Source organism: Amblyraja radiata, chromosome 6 (genome assembly GCF_010909765.2).
Source record: "Amblyraja radiata isolate CabotCenter1 chromosome 6, sAmbRad1.1.pri, whole genome shotgun sequence".
NCBI classification, from domain to species: domain Eukaryota; kingdom Metazoa; phylum Chordata; class Chondrichthyes; order Rajiformes; family Rajidae; genus Amblyraja; species Amblyraja radiata.
In genome coordinates, this window is record NC_045961.1 from 77,519,742 (window position 1) to 77,541,713 (window position 21,972).

General features: G+C 41.6%; 1 protein-coding gene across 5 annotated transcripts in view; it reads left to right on the forward strand.

Moving 5' to 3' along the window:
* The window catches only part of dach1 (dachshund family transcription factor 1), a 552,234-nt gene that overhangs the window by 516,908 nt on the left and 13,354 nt on the right, over positions 1 to 21,972 (forward strand). For 4 of the 5 annotated variants that reach the window (XM_033023029.1, XM_033023032.1, XM_033023033.1 and 1 more), the window contains one exon: positions 5,076 to 5,191. The exons of the other annotated variant lie outside the window; for it this stretch is intronic. In XM_033023029.1, coding sequence (XP_032878920.1) covers positions 5,076 to 5,164 — 89 coding nt within the window. In that variant the 3' untranslated portion in view covers positions 5,165 to 5,191. The remainder of the gene's footprint in view (positions 1 to 5,075; positions 5,192 to 21,972) is intronic. 5 annotated transcript variants of the gene reach the window in all.

The window sequence follows — 21,972 nt, forward strand, 5'->3', positions numbered from 1 at the left end:
CCAATGCAAGGTGTTATTGTTTCCAGATGAAACATTACGGCTGAGGCCACACTCACTTCCTTACTTCCACCTAAGCAAACATGTGACAGAACTTAATGAAGAAGATTAAACACATTATCTTCACTGTGCTGGTCATTATTTATCCATTATTTAAAGAGATTAAGGTATGCACTTTATGTCATAGAAAGTCATAAAGTTTTGCAACATAAAAAAAACCCCTTTGGTCCATCGATCAATGCTGATGCTAATCCAACTTGCCTGCACTAATTCAATTTCTCTCTATTCCTTGCTCATTCAAGTACCTGTCCAGATACCTCTTAAATACTGTCTCTGCCTCCACCATTTCCCCTGTCAGTTCATTCCAGATCTCATCTACTCTTTGGGTGAAAAACGTATCCCTCAAATTTCCTTAAAATTCCTCCGTCTCACCTTTAAATGTTTGCTTCGAGTTTCAGACATTCTTACCATGGGAAACAGACTCAGGCTATTTACCCTATCTCTGCCTCTCATAATTTTATATATCTCTATGTCTCAACCTCCTTTGCTCCAGGGAAATCATCGTAACATATCTATAGTGCGTGCGCACATGCGCGTACACGCACACACACACACGCACACGCACACACACACACAAACATAGTTAGCTGGATATTTCTTGAACACATTTTTACATTAGTTTAGTTTGGTTTAGAGACACAGCACGGAAACAGGCCCTTCGGCCCACCGAGTCTGCAACGACCAGTGAACCCCGCACATAATGTGGGAGGAAACTGGAGATCTCGGAGAAAACCCACGCAGTCACGGGGAGAACATACAAACTCCATACAGACATCACCTATAGTCGGGATTGAACCCGGTCTCCGGCGCTGCAAGCGGTGTAAGGCAGCAACTTTACCGCTGCGCCCTTGAACTCTTGAAATTACTGAAAAATATCTTATTATTACATTTCATTTTCTACCATATTTTATTTATTTTTGAATGTTCTGACTTCCTCCATTATGTTTACCACATAGTAGCTACAGATTGTTGGAGCAAAGAGCCTTTGATTTGCTCTCCTTGCCCCAGATTGGCTCAGTTGCCCCATTTCCGCTGGAGGACATTGGTGTGAATCATCCAATCTGCTCCCTTTCCAGTAATGCTTTCTGTCTTGCTCTCCCTTCTCTCCCCAACTCCACACAAGATTTCAGCATTCACAATATTTTGACTTCTGTCCTTTCTCATACATATATTAATGTTGTCCCTGTTCCCTAGAATGCTGTCGTCGTTCTTCTCTATTTTGGTAATATTCTTTAATGTGGCTTCGTCAGTAAACTCCCTTTTTGGTTTTCGTAAACATCGGGCTCACATGGTTTACTTACGACAAGACAAATAGCCTAATCCTTAACCTATCCTTTGGGAAAATTGTTGATAATATCTTATTCATTGGACCAATTGGGACACATTATATTTCTGGGGATCTTCTCCAGCTTCTCATACACAGAACTGTCTGTTCATAATAACGCAAATCAAGTTTTCAACATGAAGGTCATTAAATTGGTTTTCAGGATGGGTAGAAAGGAATCTGATGCAGAGGCTGTGTTTAGTTAAGGGCCTGTCCCACCAGTATGCCATTGCATGCGTCTAGCGCGACCAAATGTGGTCGCTAGAGGCGTACGGCCGCGCGGGGCTGGTCCCACTTCGATCGGCGGAGGCGTATGGAGTAGTGCGGGGCTGGTCCCGACATCAGGCGGGGCTCCAAAAATCTTGCTCTGTCGAAAATTCCGCGCACCAACGGCCTGTCGGCCCGCAGGCGCATTGAGGGCGTACGCAGCGTCTCGACGGCATACGCAGCGTCTTGACGTCGTATGCAGCATCTTGACGGCGTACACCTAGCACGTGGCATTGCGCGGTAGCGTAACTGCCCGGCATGCCGTTGCATGATGACGTCACCGCCCGACGCCGTGTGACGTCCAAATTCAGTCGGCCCACCTCCTGCCCAGCTGATTGGTGAATTTGATGTAAATTACGTCACGCGCGAACTTTACGCGTACTTAGCGCGTACTTACCGCGAACTTAGCATGAACTCATGCAATCGCATGCTGGTGGGACAGGCCCTTTACTTTCTGAAGGTTCATTGTAGATACAAGGGGTTGAATGGGTTATTCCTTTCTTTGTAGTCTGTTTTCGTGTGTACCCAAGCTGGGATTTGCACCTATCTCTTCCATACCCAATGCCATCAGATCCATTGAATATGGTGGGTGGTGATTATGATGTAAACATTTTATTAGCAATAAGTAATTTCAAGCATGCTAAATTTATTTGGCAATCACTGCATGACAAAACCCAATAATCGCTCTGTACTAAGGGTTTGCAAAGGTTAATTAGCATTGGCATTGGCTTTGTTAATGGCAATAGCATTTATTTCTCTTAATAGTTAACAACAAAAGCTCCTCTGAACTGTGGCTTTTTTGGTACCGCTGCCTTTGCTTTGCATTTCCAAAGCAGTCATCTTATTGTCAGCATTTCACACATTAACCACTTTAATTCTCCACCTGAATCTCTTCCTGTCTCCCCCACCCCTGTTCCGCACAACCTGTGACCATCTCCACTTTATTTCATTCCCAGGATAACATTATCGCAAATGCCTTCCTTTAATGTCATCTCCGCTCCACTCACTCTGACACCTTTGATCTATTTGTTGCCCATCACTCATTTTCATGAGGAGAAGAAATCCTCGTAATATAATGTCACCTTTCAAGAGAAGGTGAGATCAGTATGTTAATGAGCTGTAACTGATGCCAAGAGGCAGGAAAGAAAAGTGCAGGTGCAAAGTGTTTTATATACCGCCTCCAGGGTATCTATAAATCAAAGTTGAGGTGGAAACGCTTTGTTGCGGACTGACAATGATGTCACTTTTTATTACCAGTGGATCCACAGTGACTGAGTTGGAAGCAGCACATCGGCTAGTTTCTCCTTTTACTTTCAATTAGCTGAGATGTTTGAAAAGACAGAGCAATTTGATATACACCATTTAACTCAGCTAATTCAGGCACATTGAAATAAAGGTGCCATCATTTTAAATCACACTGAGGGGGTAGATTTTCAGCAATCCTTCCTTCAGCCTCCACTCCATACCACTGTCAGACATTGCTGTTGAGCTGCCTATTTTCATTTCTTTCTCCTCCTATATCTCCAATTTTCCTTCACTCTTCTGTCTCTTGCTCTGTTTTCCCTTTTGCTACCATTCTCTCTAACTCTTTTTATCTTTCTAAATCCCTCTTCATCTCTCTCTTTCTCATTTCAACATTTTATTTATTTCTCTTTGTTTATCTATTGCTAGTTTTAATGTCATTCAGTTTATCTCAATCTATTGCGATCTTTCTCCACTAAGTCTCTTACTTTCCACTATGTCTCTTATCTCATTCTAACCGTTTCATTTTTTCATCTTTTTTTTAGCACCATCTTCTTTTCATGGCTTAAATCACCCTCTGTTCACCTGTTTGTTTGGTCTCACTCAACTCAGTTATTCCAGCCCTCTCCTCTCCTCACTGTCATTCCACTACTGCATACCTCATAAACTATGTCCACATCCAAATTATTGCTGCCCTGGCCAATATCTATCTTTCAACCAACATCACACAAATGAAAACAGGTTAGTTCATAACCAAATCGTTCTTGTGAGAGTTGACTGTTATATCTCTTACAATGCCACAGTGAGTATCTTTTCAAAGTGTTTCATTGACAAAAGTGCATTCTTAGATCATAGATGGCATTTCAGAAAGACAAGTTTCATTTTGGCTCTAACCCAATTCATATTCAGTCTGTTTACTGATCGTCTCAGCGGCTATTGCTTCTGAGATGCTTTCAAAGCCTCACCCCTCCCCTTCTCAGTAACAATTCCCAGCATTACAACCCTTCTATTATGGCCTGGTGGCACTAGACTAATTGTCACCATATCACCATTAAAGAAAAGGCTTAAATTAATTTAACACCATTTTCCCAAATAGTTTATAAGGCAATGTAATATTTCATGAGGTGGGAAAACTGTTCTGAGTTTTGTTCATGTAGGAGATTACCAGGCAGAAAAAAAGAAAGGATTCTGAGAATGTTGTCGAAGTCTCCTTGAAAATATACAACATCTTCAACAACTCCTGGAATCACTACCTCCTGGTTGCTCAAAGTGTAGCAGGAGCTTATCGGTTAACCCTGAGAACCTCAGACCCATGCATGACAAAAACTCGGAAGCATGTTTTAAACAGTAGCAGGAATACACTACCTCACAAGCTACTTGTCCGCCAAGCATCTCCTGCGATATAGTCATCAGGATCCACATTGCGTCATCAGTCACTGCAGAACCCAAGGAACCAGAGTCATCTTAAACCCGAAGGGACTCACGAAGAAGAAGAGGCATTGGGCAAGGACATTGTACCACGATGGTGGTGATAACTCTGTATGGCAATATGATTTAGAAGTCCAGATCTTAAACTTTAGAATCCCCTTTCAAAATGGTCCCTCCTCCCATTCCGCCTTTAAAACATACCATTTTAGCTAAATATTTGGTCAGACGCCTTAATAGCTCTTGGTGGCATAGTTTTGACTGTGATCTGACTCACCTGAAGATAATTTGTTATGCACGTATTATACTTGTAGACCATGTTTCATGGGTTGAAAGAGGAGAAGTTAGTGCAATGGGCAGAATGGACTACACCCCCAATTCCTAGTTTTTTGTCACATAAAATGTGTTCAATGTTGCAAGGCAGAGGAAGTGGGTGGTGCACTTAGTTCCTTTCTACTACTTATTTTACTCTTGTACTTCAGATTCATATGATAATGATCCATTCGGCCCATCAAGTCTGCTCCAGCATTCAGTCATGGTGATCTATTTTTCTCTTTCAACCCCATTCTCCTGCCTTCTCCCATACCATTTACACTATTACTAATCAAGAATTTTTCAATCTCCACTTTAAAAATACCCATTAACTTGGCCTCCACCTCTCTGTGGCAAGGAATTCCACAGATTTTCACCACCTTCTGGCTAAATAAATTCTTCCTTATCTCTATTCTAAAGGTCCGTACTTTTATTCTTTTTTATTTAGGCCCTGTGGTCCTAGACTCTTCCACTACTGGAAACATCCTCTCCACATCCACTCTACCAAGGCCTCATTATTCAGTGGGGTTTCAATGAGATCCCTCCTCATCCGTCCAAATTCCAGTGAGTACAGGCCCAGAGCCATTAATTCACTTGGTGCTGAATGAGTTAATTGAAAAAACACTGCTAAATCTCCTGGTATTATGCTTAATGTTAGACTATAGTTTGATTTTCCTGTTTATGTAGCTAACCATAGTCCACCTAATCCCTATGGTCTTGGACATATATCATCTGTAATATCATTCTTACTGTTTAGACAAACTTGCTTGTCATGAATGCAAACCTTTTCCTTTCAAAAGTAATCAAATATAGCATCATCTGGACATCACACACAAGTCTGGGTTTTAATCTAAACTTCTCTTACCGATGATTAGAAATAACAACTGCTGAGTCAAGGCTTGTACCTTAGTAGTTACTATACTGTAAGCATTTGTATTTTTGTTAAAATCTGACTAATCCCCGTTTTTCTTACTAGACAATTCCCGCACATTACTAATCTACTTCACTGTTCCACAAATTACATACCATTCAAAATGCTGTTGTACTTCAACCCCCATTCAGATGTTGACTGGCCAACATATAGTCTCGGCAGCTGTGCAGATCATGAAATATCTGGTACAGGTCCAGATGCTGCCCGACCGACTGAGTAATTCCAGCATTTTCCATTTTTATGAATATAATAATTATTTGTCAAGCATAGTGTGAAAAGGCGTAAGGGAGAGTCCCATTTTTTTAGTTCTTTAAATGAACTAAATAGATCAATTGCTGGAGGAACATGATACCTTCTCGCAGTTTGTCTTTTGTTAGAAATTCCAGCATCTGCAAACTCTTGTGTCTATAAATAGATACGTTCCCAGCAAACCCTAAATTTGTGAAAGATTTAGGTTCACAGCTGAATTTCCAAGGCTGGGTGGAACCATTTTGAAAGAAGGATTTGTATTTACAAAGTATTTCTCAAAGCTCTACCACTCTAAATGCTTGACAATCAATGAAATGTTTTTGAAATGTCATCACTGCTGTATTATAACCGTCAGTTTGTGCATAGCAAGTTTCCATGAACGGCACTATAATAATGGCCAGATATTCTGTCTGCGATATTTTAGATCACCAGGGATAAACTGCCTATTCTGTTTCAAAATAGTGGATTGAGATTATTAGTTGACTTTCAATGGACTTCGGTTTAACCTCAGCCAAAGGACTGCACCTCCAATTAATTGTGCAATGCACATTTGGTATTGCACTTGAATCTACATTTTTGTGATCAAGTTTTTGGAGTGGAATTTGTACTGAACACCTTCTAATTCAGAGGCAGAATATCCACAAACAAGTTAACAGCTGTCAGTGTGAGCAAAGGATGATTAGCTCTGGAGAAAGATGGTCAATTGGAGGGTGGTTTCAATTGGGTGGATTTTCATTATTGGAGATTTATATTAATGCTGAGACATTTATTTAGACATTTATTGGAAGTTGCATACATGTCAATCAGACACTACACCAACTGCTAATGATGTCTCAGGTTATAAACACATTGCTTGGAAATTCAGTACTAGTAGCATAGGTTCCAATTGTCAGTCAAGTCACAGAGCCAGAGAATAAGACAGCACAAAAGAATGCTCTTCATCCCACTGAGTGTGAACTGACCGCCAGGCATCCATTTGCACCAATTTTGCATTGGGCCCTTTTTATTCCTCACATTCCCGTCAACAACCCCAGATCCTATCACTCACTAAAAGAATGGGCACAATTCACGGTGGCCAATTAAATTCTAACCTGCATATCTTTTGGGATGTGGGAGGAATCTAGAGCACATAGTGGAAACCCACATAGTCACAGGGCGAATGTATAAACTTTACGTAGACGCATCCAACCCAGATTGCTGGAGGACTGTGCTGTGAGAATGAAGGAAAATCACTAAGTTTTAAATTGGGGTTATCTCTGGGAGGGAGTTGGGATGTGACAGGGTCAAGGAGTAAGAGTATCAGGGGATAATAGAAGGATGTAGATGGGAAAGGACAAAAACATGAAGTCAAAGATTGGTGGTTAAGAGAATGTAATTGGTCTCTGATTAGTGTTGCTTGTGGGGTAGGCATGTATCATGAGAGGGATGTGCCAGGATATGCTCAGTATCTCATCCATTAGTAGCTACCCTCATGAACGGGCCTTTGTGGAAAAAAGAATGTTACTGGAAAAAAACAACAAAGTTCTGCATAGCACTTTGATGATTTTTCTAAGATAAAATCAGCACACAACAAGGATTGCAAATAATTGAAATGCAGAAGAAAAGACAAATGCTGAAAACCTGAAATATAAACATAAATTGTTGGAAAAACTCAGCAAATCAGACAGCATCGGTGGAAAGAGAGCTCACTATTTTTTTTCAGATCCAGGACTCTTCATTAGATCAGGTTCCCAGACCTGAACCGTTAAATGATTCCCTTTCTACTGATACTGCCTGAACTCTTGAGTGTTTTTAGCATTGTAATTGAATTTGCAATAAGCTATTGGGAACCATAGTCATAACTTTATTAAAACTGGGAGAACTACCTCACCACAGGGATGTGATTTACTCTCTCAATGGAACAACATTGGGAGTTGAGTACAGATAACCACTGATCCTCACACATGTAGCACACGATGAAAGATACATTTCCTCCCCTAATTCTGAAGCTTTATGGCTGCATCATAGTCAAAGCTAACATGCACTGTGACCTAAACAAAGTCACCTTTGACTGTTCACTCAGTGAGTTGTATTTTATTTCTCCATTGCTTCCCATCAGAAGCAAATTATGGGAAATGCTCCTCCCTAACCTATCCCACGTCTGGGACTGTACACTTAAATCAGGTCGACACAACAATGCCATTCTGAGGGAGTGGTAAACTGACAAAAGCTCAAACGGCCCTGTCAAGTAGTTGCAAACATTCTCAAGCACCATGCATAGATAAAGGAGTCATTATATTTGATGGCCATGGCACTTTTTAAAATCCTTCAACCTAAATTTACAAAAACAGGTTATCATTACCAGTATTACATTGCCATTGTGCAAACTTGCTGTGCACAAATTACCTGCCACGTTTCCTACATTACAATAGTAACCTCATTTCAAAAATAGCTGGATTGGAGATTGAGACCAGCTGAGGATGTGATAGCTACCATTTTAAGTGCAAGTTGTTTCCTTAAAATAAAATTCTCACTAGCCTCGTGCCAGACATTGTGTTGGGAATAATTTCATGTTAAGATTTTCACTCGGAGCACAATGTCCACTGGAGAATTTGATTGAAATACAAGTGTAAATTGGTAACAAAGAAAAAAAAAATATAGTCATGGCTATATCTTGCTTTCTGAAGCAAGTGACATACCTGACAGCATTTATTTTATAAAGAGAACATCTGATTGCAATGGGCTGATAATATTATGATCTTTGTTGATGGGTTGGGAAGAGGACAAATTGCTTATTTTTGATGATCATTTTTATCATCTTGCCTTGAAATTCTTCAGGGACCTGTGTGATAAAATGTAATCATACAATCTCTATTTATTGGAGTCCTGCATGACATACAGTGAGTCCGCCTAGGGTTTTATCCTCCTTTTTGTTCTTGGTTGACAGAATTTGTGTTAGTGACTGAAATTGTTGTGATTAATTAAAGTATGCACCACCCAGTTAAAATGTACAGTCAGGCTTTACAATCCACATTTATTGATACATGAAATATTTAAAAAACCTCCCACAAAATGATGCTGTGTAAATATGTGCAAGTTGTAAGGAGGGCCAATAATCCTTTCGGTATTTTCTTTTAATGAAATGTACAAGCCCCCTCTACACAGGTTTGCATAAAATACATTGAGGCCAAATTCTCCTTGATACCATAACCTCGATGCTGAACAGTTTATCGGATCCACAAAATCCAGTGACTAAAAGATAGTTTCACATAAACAAAGGCACAGTTCATTGCAGGCCTTAGCAGAATTCTTTTTTTCATAAAAAAGGGGATGATTCAGTGATATGAAGATTGCCATTAGGTGAGAAGCTACAGTTATGTCCAGCACAGTAATTGCCGAGCCTGGCTCCATTCTGAGAGACCTGAACAGCAAGCAGTTTTGAGAACTCTATACAGCAGTGACCTCGAACCTTTAGATTTGTATTAAAAAATATGACACCACTCATAAAAAAAATTCTTAATTTAGATGTGTACTACTTCATCACGGTCATTGTGACAGGGGACAGAATGTAGACACGCTGCAATAATGTTTTTGCACTGTTAAAACTGCATTAATGAGAACATCATTTTGGAGAACTAATTATTTCTATTTGTCTTGTGTCACGCTTTATAATTCCACTATATTAGCACAGGCAAAGCAAATTAATTGCTTTTGCAGAAGTTGAATCATTTCCAAGAATGAGCTCAAATTCACTTCTAGAATCTTAATTACTGGCAGTGTGTTGTATCAGAAAATTCTGATGATCATTCACACTGTCCCTGAAATAGACATATTTTGAAATAGCAATATATGTGTGTTAATATTATTTAAACAGGGTTAATTGTCTAATGTATTTTTTTACGTGTGTGTTAGTGCATGTGCGTGTGAGAAAGGTGACGGGTGGGGTTGGGTGGGCAAGCAGTCGGTCATGGGACTAATCCAAGAGTTTCACACTGAAAGAGTTAAACTGCAAAGGCAAAAGAGAACCAATTTCATTGAAGCAAAAAGGCAGTAATTAATGCCTCCCTTAATTGTCTTCATAAAATATTTGCATGTGCCTAATTTGCATAATGTGCATGTATTAATTAATCTTTCAAAGGTATTTTATTCTGAAAGAGGCCAAAACCATTTATTTGTTTTATTCAAGATCTAATTGAATATTTATTCTTTATTTAAAGAATATTTACGGCATCCATTGGCCCTGGTTTGTTCTTAATTTTCCCATGAATAGCTGTGGGAACTGCAAAACTCCAAATGACCTTTTTAAATGAATATACTGAGTTTATGTTCGCTCGTATGTTTCCGGCTAATGATTAATAGACCAGGCTGCAATGTCTGTCTATTCCAAATTGTTTCTATATTTACCCCAGTAAATTCCTCCCTCGTTGCATAACACACAGCTTGATGTTTATTGAGAAACATTGGTCAGAGGAGGTAAAGAGACCAACTGCAGCTCGGAGCTGAGTCTCACTAATTAAATGCATTACAATTCCAATTACAAATAATTAATTTTTCTTAAAATAAACTTTGAGTATGGCAAGTATTCCTTTTAATTAGCCTCCGCAGACTATTTTGAACTCCTGATTGTACATTAAACTCTTTCATGAAGTAGATCCTTGAAATATTATAAGCTGTGTTCTATTTTTTCCTTGTGATGCCATCCCTGATTCTAAATGAATAAATTCTGCTTTTCTGAAATCCAGCAAAATGTTAAATGTTGATAATTTCCGTTCCATCAAATACAAGTGGGAGAAGCTTCAAATAACATAATGGTGATCTACTGTATCGTGGACTTTGGGGAACTATATACCTTTAACTGCTTTCAAAAGCATAGACTTTCACTTGCCTTTGTGTAAAACATTTCAACATACATTATGGCAGGCCAAACAGGAGTGTAAGGTTGATGCACCTTCCACTTGCCCTGTGGCCTTTGACAATGTTTTTCAAACAATTTACTCTGTGAAACAAAAACTGTCAACTAGGCAACCACAAGAATTTGATGCCTTAATAAAAGTTTATGTCTGAGCATAATAGGAAATGGAATCATACTTGTCTGTTCCATGGGTATTGTAGCTTAGGTTCATTTCTTATCCTGCTCTTTTTGTTTGTTACATAGAAACATAGAAAATAGGTGCAGGAGTAGGCCATTCAGCCCTTCGAGCCTGCACCGCCATTCAATATGATCATGGCTGATCATCCAACTCAGTATCCCATCCCTGCCTTCTCTCCATACCCCCTGATCCCTTTAGCCACAAGGGCTACATCTAACTCCCTCTTAAATATAGCCAATGAACTGGCCTCAACTACCTTCTGTGGCAGAGAATTCCACAGATTCACCACTCTCTGTGTAAAAAATGATTTTCTCATCTCGGTCCTAAAAGACTTCCCTCTTATCCTTAAACTGTGACCCCTAGTTCTGGACTTCCCCAACATCGGGAATAATCTTCCTGCATCTAGCCTGTCCAACCCCTTAAGAATTTTGTAACTTTCTATAAGATCCCCCCTCAAGAAAGAGTGAGAACTTTGCTTTAATGTGGAGTTGTGTGGAATCAGTGTTTTTTTACCAAAAAGATGCTGGTACGCATATCGTTCCTTGATGTTAGTGTCTATGGCAGATTGTCATCTAGAGGCTGCTTAAGCTGTTTGAGGGCCTGACCATCTAATTCAATCTTTTAAACTTTTGTAATCTTTTTGTAATATAAATGTTTTAATTAAAAATCGCTACCTAGTTGTTTTACTCTTTCGACTCACTGCACCAGCATGTACCATAAAAAAAGTATTGTGCAGAACTGACTTTGGGGTGTCAGTACATTAGCCCATATTTGGAGTTCAAAAGCCACATCTTAACTTTGGAATGGCACAGCTGCCATAGCTACAGAATCCTTTGCTCAGTCGTAACGTGTTAATGAAATATGAATCAAAGTCCAATATGATTATATTCATTTTGAATCATAGTCATAGAACTATAGAGTGTGAACAGAGGCCTTTCAGCCCAAATCATCCAGCCCGAACAAGTTGCCTAACCAAGCTCGTCCCACTTGCCTGCATATTTCTTCAAACCTTTCCGATCCATGTACCAGTTCAAGTGTCTTTTAAGTGTTGTAATTGACAATAGACAATAGACAATAGGTGCAGGAGTAGGCCATTCAGCCCTTCAAGCCAGCACCTCCATTCAATGTGATCATGGCTGATCATCAACAAACAGTACCCGTTCCTGCCTTCTCCCCATATCCTCTGACTCCGCTATCTTCAAAAGCACTATCTAGTTCTCTCTTGAAAGTATCCAAAGAACCGGCCTCCACCGCCCTCCGAGGCAGAGAATTCCACAGACTCACAACTCTGTGTGAAAAAGTGTTTTCTCATCTCCGTTCTAAATGGCTTACCGCTTATTCTTAAACTGTGGCCCCTGGTTCTGGACTCCCCCAACCTCGGGAACATGTGTCCAAACCCTTAATAATCTTAAACGTTTCAATAAGATCCTCTCTCATGCTTCTAAATTCCAGAGTGTACAAGCCCAGCTGCTCCATTCTCTCAGCACATGACAGTCCCGCCATCCGGGAATTAATCTTGTGAATCTACGCTGCACTCCCTCAATAGCAAGAATGTCCTTCCTCAAATTTGGAGACCAAAGCTGCACACAATACTCCAGGTGTGGTCTCACTAGGGCCCTGTAAAACTGCAGAAGGACCTCTTTGATCCTATACACCACTCCTCTTGTTATGAAGCCAACATGCCATTCGCTTTCTTCACTGCCTGCTGTACCTGCATGCTTACTTTCATTGACTGATGAACAAGGATCCCCAGATCCCGTTGTACTTCCCCTTTTCCCAACTTGACACCATTTAGATAATAATCTTCTTTCTTGTACCCACTTCTACCAGTTTCTCTGGCAGCTTATTCTATATACGCATAATTCTCTGTGGAAAAAGTCTCCCTGGTCTCTTTTTAATTTTTCCCCTCTGCCTTAAACCTTTGATCTCTAGTTTTGGATTCCTTACCTTGCGGAGAAGACAGAGGCCGTTCATTTTATATGTAGCTCCTTTTCATTTTAGTTTCAAGATACAGCGTGGAAACAGGCCCTTTGGCCCACTGAGTCCGCACCGACCAGCAATCACACGTACACTAGTTCTATCCTACACACCAGGGACAATTTACCAAAGCCAATCAACCTACATACTTGCGTGTTTTCTTGTATGTGGGAGGAAACCGGAGCACCTAGAGAAAACCCAGGCGGTCACAGAAAGAACGTACAAACTCCTTACAGACAGTACCTGTAGTTGGGATTGAACCCAAGTCTCTAGAGCTATCAGGCAGCGACTATGTGCCACTATTGTGCCACTATGCCGCCTTTTCATGCTGAGCCACTTCACAGAAGCATTGTCAGAGTTAACTGAACATTTAAAAAATATCAAAACTATTAAAAATCACATTGTTTTAATAAATCACTTAAAAATAATAACACTTTTAATCAAAGACAATTAGTGTAAAAATAATGTGAATTAACCTGCCCTTGTCCCACACAGCAGTTCTCTATTCAGATTCCGCAAAGTAAGTTACAGAGGGTATTAGCAAGTTGATGCACCACCATATGCAGAGATTAACACTAAAAAACAACACTAGCAAATCGTAGCCAGGTAGGTCTGCCCTGGACTCTACATATTACTGACACCTATGAGAGGAAATACCAACAGTTCACTGTAACAAATCTGGCAGCTCCAACGTGTTCTGGCCCATTACCATTCAGCAGTAAATTTCAGCAAAAGCAATGTGGTTAAGGCAGCAAACCAGCCAACACTTAACTTTGGAAATTGCTGTCAGTGATGTTAGTGTACAAATGCTGAACATGCTTGTACAACATTCCTCTCACTGCACTGTAACAGAGGTGTCAAACAGTCCCAAGGACAGAAAAGGCTTGTCCACACATGAAGTCGGCATTAATTTTTCCAGATTTATTTCCTTCTCCGCTTCACCGAGAATGCTTCAATAATTCCTTTCCACATAACTTACAAATTGCCATGTAAGGTAATTTTTGATGAAACGGATACTGTACCTCTCAAACACTAAGGAAAAATAAAAGATATATATAAATTGGTCCAAAATCTAATGATTTTTTTGCATATTAATCCTTAACATCAGGTTCAGGAAATATAGACTTGGGTGTTGCATTAGACATGCTCTAAAACGTTGGGACTAGTGTGATTTGATTATTAATAAGTTTATAACTATGTATAGCATTATCAAAATCAGAACATGAGTCTAATGGCAGGGTTTATACATTTTTAATTACAGTGGAGTAATGCACTATCTATCATCTTCATCTGGGGCTAAAAAATCTTTCTTCGGAGCACAACAGACCAAAATATTAACACATTATATTTGTAGCTGAAGCTCCAGTCTCATCAGCTGCAGTCTTTACTTTTACCCCTTTTCAGTAAATCACAGGTTATTTTTGTCCATCGTCTTATCCTGTCCCTCTTGAATGATTGATTCCAGGGAAGAGGTGTCAGAGGTTATGGGGAGAAGGCAGGAGACTGGGGTTAGGAGGGAGAGATGGGCCAAATGGCCTAATTCTAGTCCTATTCATTATGACCTTAAGAGGACAATGTTCTTTGAAGAGAGGTTGAGTTCCATTTTTTAAAGCAAATGCTGTGTGCCTGAATTTCTGCTTGAGGACATAAGAACATAAGAAATATGAACAGAAGTAGTAGATGCTCCAAGATTAAGCAAGACCATAGCTGATCTTCAACCTCAACATCATTTTCCGGCACTGTCCTATATCACTTATTTACCTTCATAGCCATAAATCATCAGCTAGTCTGGATTTAGCTAGTAGGTTCAAGGGCCTGTCCCACTTACGCCACATTTTCGGCGACTGCTGGCACCCGTCATCGGTCGTTACAGGTCGCCGAAAATTTTCAACATGTTGAAAATCCAGTGGCGACCATAACAAGGTACGACTCTTCAGGCGACTACTGACGACCACACAGGCTGCACCCCGTGACATGCCGCCAGGGTGTCGCTTGTATGGTCGTGAGTAGTCTCCTAGTCACCCAAAGAGTCACAGGGTCTTTCTGGTTGCAGCTGAATTTTCAACATGTTGAACATTTTCGGTGATGGCCTGTGTTCACTGGGGCTTGGAAGGGGGAGACGTGACCACATTGAGATATACAAGAGTCTAAGAGCAATTAACATGGCAGACGCAGAGAGGCTGCTTCCTCAGACTGGAGAGCGGACAGAATGTGAGCGCAGTTTCAATTTACAGAATTGGTCATTTAGCACTGAGATGAGGATGCATTTCTATAGGCCGAGGATTAGAATTGTATGGATTTTCTGAGCGCTCTGGATGCTCTCCGCAGAACCTATAGGTGAAGGCAAAGCTGATATATTCTTGTTAGCTCCTCATAAAGACAAAGGTTCAAAGGTTTCAAAGGTCTTTTATTGTCACGTACCAATTAAGGTACAGTGATATGCGAATTACCGTACAGCCATACGAGGAAATAAAAAGCAATAAGACATACAACTACATAAACGTTAACATAAACAACCACCACAGTAGATTCCCCACATTCCTCACTGTGATGGAAGGCAAAACAGTCCAATCTTCTTCCTCTTTAGGGTCATTTACAGCATGGAAACTGGCCCTTCGGCCCAACTTGCCCACACTGACCAACATGTCCCATCTACACTTGCCCCACCTGCCTGCATTTGGCCCATATATGTGTCAATCTGTCCTATCCATGTACTTGTCTAACTGTTTCTAAAACGTTGCAATAATCCTGTCTCTTTTGTTCTTTCCAATTGTGAGAAACCCCAGTTAATCGGCCAAAGACATTTGTGAAATTGCATTTAGCTAGAAAATACTGTTTTGCAAGTTCGAGTGTGATCATGGCATTGTTCTTATGTGACAGATGCGACATGTTCATATAGTAGCACAATGTTTATGTTTCTGGAATAGAATTCCAACTGTCTGGCAGTACAATCTGGAGACGGGAGCTCCAATTGTACAATGGAGAATGAAGATTAACTTAAAAGCTAGTCTTTGCATGTAGCTATAAAATTACTCTATTGTTATAAAACCCATCTGGTTTACTAATATCCTTTAGAAAAGGAAATCTGCTGTCCATTTCCACACAGGCCTATATTTAAATTCATAAGTTCATAAGTTCAGAAGTTATAGGAGCAGAATAAGGCCATTTAGCCCATCAAGCCTATTCCACCATTGAATCATGGCTGATCATCTATATTTCCCTCTCAATCCCATTCTCCTGCCTCCTCCCCATTACCATTAAAAAATCCATTGACCTTGCCTCCATTGCTCTCTGAAGCAATGAATTCCACAGATTCACCACCCTCTGTCTAAAGAAATTCCTACCCATCTCCTTTGTATAAATGTTGTTCCCTTTCATTACAGGAAAATAATAGATTGTCGCAATTACACCATCACATTAAAACAATAAAAATAAAATTTGCCAATTGCTTTTCAACATGTTATAGTTCAGTTCCATGGCCTCACTTTCTAAGCACCCAACTCCTTTTTGAGATAGGTTCATCAGCATATTTATCCCTGTGAAATTTGGGTTTGTCTCCATTGTTAGGTTGCATTTACTAATGACTCTCGAACCTCAACCCGCATTTTGAGGGTAGATTAAAGGACATGTCCCACTTGGGCGACATTTTCGGCGACAGCCTGAAAAGAGGTTGTCGCGTCGTGGTCGGTACGTGATGCAGTGTGACGTGTGGTGACGCATGTAGTGACCCAAGGTGATGAGCAGGCGATGCGCGGTGTCTCTCTGTCGTCCCTGGATTTTGGAATGTTCAAAATCCAGGGTCGACATCTGGGTGTCTCATCATATTGTGCGCTCTGCCACATGTAAAGTAAAAAGTAAAGTAAAGTATCCTTTATTGTCATTTTACCCCAACCCTATCCCTATCCCTAACTGGGCGTCACCCACAGGACAGCATACGTCAACATCAGAATGAATGTTCAAAATCCAGGGTCAACATCTGGGTGTCTCATCATATTGTGCGCCCTGCCACATGTAAAGTAAAAAGTAAAGTAAAGTATCCATTATTGTCATTTTACTTTACTTTACATGTGACAGGGCGCACAATATGATGAGACACCCAGATGTTGCCCCTGGATTTTGAACATTCATTCTGATGTTGACGTATGCTGTCCTGTGGGTGACGCCCAGTTAGGGATAGGGATAGGGTTGGGGTTAGGGACCACAGATGGGCTGTAAAATATTCTTCCTTCAATGCATGGATTTTAAACATGAATATATTAAAATTAATACAATAAAATCAATTGTGCAAATGAAAAGATGTCCGAGTCGTTCAGTTTTATTTAGAGATGTATTGGTCTGCTTCCAGATCCAATCACCATCTCTAACTTTTCAAAGGGATTGATTCAGTGAGTGTAGCATGAACTCCCCTCTCCCCTCCACCCCCTTCCATGTATTGAAGGAAGAATATTTTACAGCCCATCTGTGGTCACCCGCAGGAGAGCATACGTCATCGTGTATGTCGTACAACTTGACGGTTTTACGTGCGTCAGGCACTGATGCTCGCAGTTGCCGAAAAAATCTCAAAGTGGGACAGGCCCTTAATGTAGCTGGAATGCTGGATACAATGGGACCTTTGAGTTCCAGTGTAGCCTTGTTTGATGAATTTGCATTGAAAATTGGGGAATACAATAACATGCATAGCAGGATAATGAAATGAGCCTCGAGCACTGTGGTACACAAACACTGCTCAGGTAACATACTGTATCACAGATTTTAGCTTGTAGGTGTTTTGAAATATTAGGATGCTTGTGTCAAGAAAACTCTCCTTGGTTAGTAAAAGTTCCATTGTTTAAAGACACCAAAGAACAGCATACAGCTTCAGAAATGACAACCTCATTTTTTATTCTTTCACATAAATTAGAAACTATTTCCATTAATCACTAATTACTCAATTATAAGAGTTACAGCAGTCTGCATGGATAATTTATCTTTCAGAAAATTTGGATCAAGGTAATTACACCACACATGCACTTTGCATTTACTACTTTCTCACTATGGCCCTAAACTTGATGGACAATTTAATTTCAATATGGAGCACGCACTTTGCAATGAGTCCAAAGAACACAGAGATTCACTATGTAAAATTCTGTTCACATATCCTTACTGCCATGCTTATGGAGATCCCAGTCAAAATTACACATAAAGAGGCATTGACCATATTTAACAGTCATATCTGGAATAGCACTTCAAGGTTTGAGATTGTCCAAATCAGGTGTGAAATTGGAAGATGAGGCAGTGGTGGATATTAGTGTAGGGCACAACACTAATATACACCCTTAGTGTAGGTGTTGGGTGAACAATAAGAGAATGTCAAACTAATGGAACAATTAAAGAAGCACATAAAGTTATATAGACTACAAGCATAGAATCACTTTTTTGTGGCAATTTTGCATGTCATATTTTACTCTCTGTGGGAGCAAGTCCAACTAAATCTTTCACAACGACTCTCTTATACTTTCCTTCTCAGACTGACTTACTTTCCCCATAAATACTGTTGTATTACTCACTGTTAGTTCTTGTGACATTCTCTAACTGACCTCAGGGTATCAAAGGACCTCATACGATCCCTGTTCAATTCCTTTGGTGAAGGGGACTGGGGGTGCTCATGAAAGGTATTATTTATCAGCCTTCCCACATCCAAACTATCCCAAGGATACAGACCCTCCCCAATTCACCAATATCTCCCAAATGTGCATCTGACTTGGGCACAGACCCCTTGCCTTAATCGTCCTGCCACTCTAACCCTCCCACCTTCAAAGCCCTGGTGTCCTGTCTCCAACCATCTAACTGTGCAATCTCCTAAGGTTATATCACACCACTAGCAAGCAGATCACTTATCATTCCTCAAGCTCCAGGTCACTCTCACCATCAACCTCCTCCCTGGTCAACCAGTTAATCTTCTGTGGCACCAACACTGCCAATCTATGAATCTGCCTGCCCCCAATATTTCAATCTCGTGACTCCACATCCCACTTCCACCAGGGCTGCCAACATTGGGTGAGAGTTGGGTGTGAGAAATTTGCGAGAGACCAAGCCCGAGGGAGCATCACGACCAAGCCCGAGGGAGCATCGGGGGGGGGGAGAAGGGTGCCCCCTCCCAGTGGTACGGAACATTTGCATTTTTCAGCTTGAAATTGTGCAATATGGTGCATACTGTAGCGAGTCTTATAACTTACACTTGAATGCAATATATATGCTTTAAATTGGATTGGAGTGTTTTTGAAAGGGGGAGGCTGCACCCCCCCCCGTTTATTCTTAAACTGTGACCCATGGTTCTGAACGCCCCCAACATCGGGAACATTTTTCCTGCAGTTACAGTAAGTGAAAATCTAGCAGGCAAGCAGGATGCTTTCACCAACCACCCCCATTTGAAGTCCACTACCTTCCACCATTTCTACCCAGTGCTTGGTACTTACTTCCAGCAGCCACTGGTTGTCCTCCAGGATGCACCGAGCTGCAGCCTGAACCATGCCGGTCAGCTGGGCAAATTCGACACAGAGACACTCTCTCTCTCTCTCCCCCTCTCTTAGAAACATAGAAACATAGAAAATAGGTGCAGGAGTAGGCCATTCGGCCCTTCGAGTCTGCACCGCCATTCAATATGATCATGGCTGATCATCCAACTCAGTATCCTGTACCTGCCTTCTCTCCATACCCCCTGATCTCTTTAGCCACAAGGGCCACATCTAACTCCCTCTTAAATATAGCCAATGAACTGGCCTCAACTACCTTCTGCGGCAGAGAATTCCAGAGATTCACCACTATCTGTGTGAAAAAAGTTTTCCTCATCTCGGTCTTAAAAGATTTCCCCCTTATCCTTAAACTGTGACCCGCTCTCTGCTCTTAGTAAACTCTTCCGCTCTCTCTCTCCTCTCAACCCCCCTCTCTCTCTCTCTCTCCTCTCTCCCTCTCTGTCTCTCCTCTCACCCCCTCTCTCTCCCCTGTCTCCCCCTCACACTCTCTCCCCTTCCCTCTCTTCTCTCTCCTCCTCTCTCTCCCCCCCTCTCTTTCCGCCCTCTCTCCCTCCCACCTTACTCTTCCCCCTCTCTCTTGTCCCCTCTCTCCTCTCTCTCTCCCCCCTCTCCCTCTCATTCCCCTCTCTTTCCCCTAACTCTCTCTCCCCTCTCTTTCCCCTAACTCTCTCTCCCCCTCTCTCTCCCCCTCTCTTTCTTCTCTCTCCCCCTCTCTCTCCTCTCTCTCCCCCTCGCTTCCCCCAACCTCTTTCTCCCTCCCTCTCTATCTCCCTCTCTCTCTCCCTCTCCACATATTCTCCCCTCTCTCTTTCCCCTCTCTCTCTGTCTCTCCTCTCACCTCTCTCTCTTCCCCCTCTCTCCTCCTCTCTGCCCCACTTCTCCCTCCTACCTCACTCTTCCCCTTGCCCTCTCCCCTCTCTTTCTCCTCTGTCTCTATCTCTTTTTCTTTGCCCCCATCTCTCTCTTTCCCCATTTCTCTCTTTCCCCCTCTCCCCCTCTTCCCCTCTCTCTTTTACTACCCCTCTCTTCCCCTTCTCTCTCCCATTCTCTCCTACCCTCTCCTCCCTCTCTCTCTCTTCCCTCTTTCTTCCCTCTCACCCCTCTCTCACTCCCCCCCTCCCACCTCACTCTCCCCCCTCTCTCTCTCCCCTACCTCTCTCTCCCCTCTCCCCCCCCTCCCTCTTCTCTCTCTCCATTCACTCTCCCCCTGTCTCTCCCCTCTCTCTCCTCTCACCCCCCCCCTCTCTCTCCCCACTGTCTCCCTGTCTCCTTCCCCTCTCTCTCTCTCCACCTCCCTTTGAGAGTCTGTCTCTTCGGCACAGAGACTCTCGCGGCAGCGGCGCAACGCTTCCGACGCCTCCGACGCCCAGGACATGCACTGTCCGGAGTGCTCCATGGCCAGAGCTGCAGCGAGCGACACGCCTGCCCCGGAAAACACTCCTCCGTCCCGGCTCCCCGCATCTGTTCCAGCCGCTGGTTCTGCTCCCATCCATCCCGCAGCCCCTGCTTTCCAACACCCGCGGACCATGCAGTTTATCCGAGTTTTTAAATTTTCGTTGATCACAAAATTTCTCACCACTGAGCGTGAGAAATTTCTGATGAGCGTGAGGGCGTGAGAGTTTGCTTGAGGGCGTGAGTCTCATGCTCAAAGTGTGAGAGTTGGTAGCCCTGCTTCCATGCTGATCTTAGGCTCAAATCCTCAGAACCTTGGACACCTCCTACCACAGATCTTCCCCCAAAATTCGAAGTCTTTCTCCCTAATGTCTGACCTCATCAGAGGATGATTTGCACCAGCATCACCTATCAACCTCACTTTACACCCAATTCTGGGATCCGCTCACTCAAGCATCAAACCCCATCAATCAATCATCATCCCTGTCCCTCCAATTGTCCTCATGGGCTCAGTTGGCTAATTGAGCACATACTTGGCTTCAGATCCCAGTGAAGCATTGATATCTGACCCTAATCCTGCATTTTGCCACACTCTTGGGTGGCACATCTATGCTTCTAAAAACTTACGATATCTGGGTTATTTTAGCGCTCAAGACTATGAAGTTTGGCTGATATTGAATTTCAGTGCAGTTAATCTAACAGCCTCTCTTAGATTTCAAGACTTCTATTTCACCCTACATTTTGTGACAATGTGAGATATCAATTACAACATTTGTTTATTTTTGGTTTAGGATCATTTAAGGCACATTCTGAGCTTATAATTGATTATTCATTCTGTTGTCAAACAAAAATGTGTCGCGGGGACGTTTTTCTCACAGTTTTGCTCTCTGAACATCCATTTACATGAGGTGAATCAGATTTTGGAAGTTAAATTTACAGTCTATACAATGCAGTACGCCTAATTTCTAATCTTACATTTGAATCTCTTTCTGTGAACTATAACAGAAGAGATTTACTGAAATCAGAAAATGGAATAATTTCAAAATCTTTTTACAATATGCATTAAACTATCATTGAAGGAACAGGTATCCAGTTTTGAATGAGTTGCCCGAGCCATTTTAAAGGTACACAGAAAACATGAGGCGTAAAACCTACAACTCGAAGCACTTTTAAAATTTTGAGTAATTAAAATAAAAATTGATTAATTTTACTGCT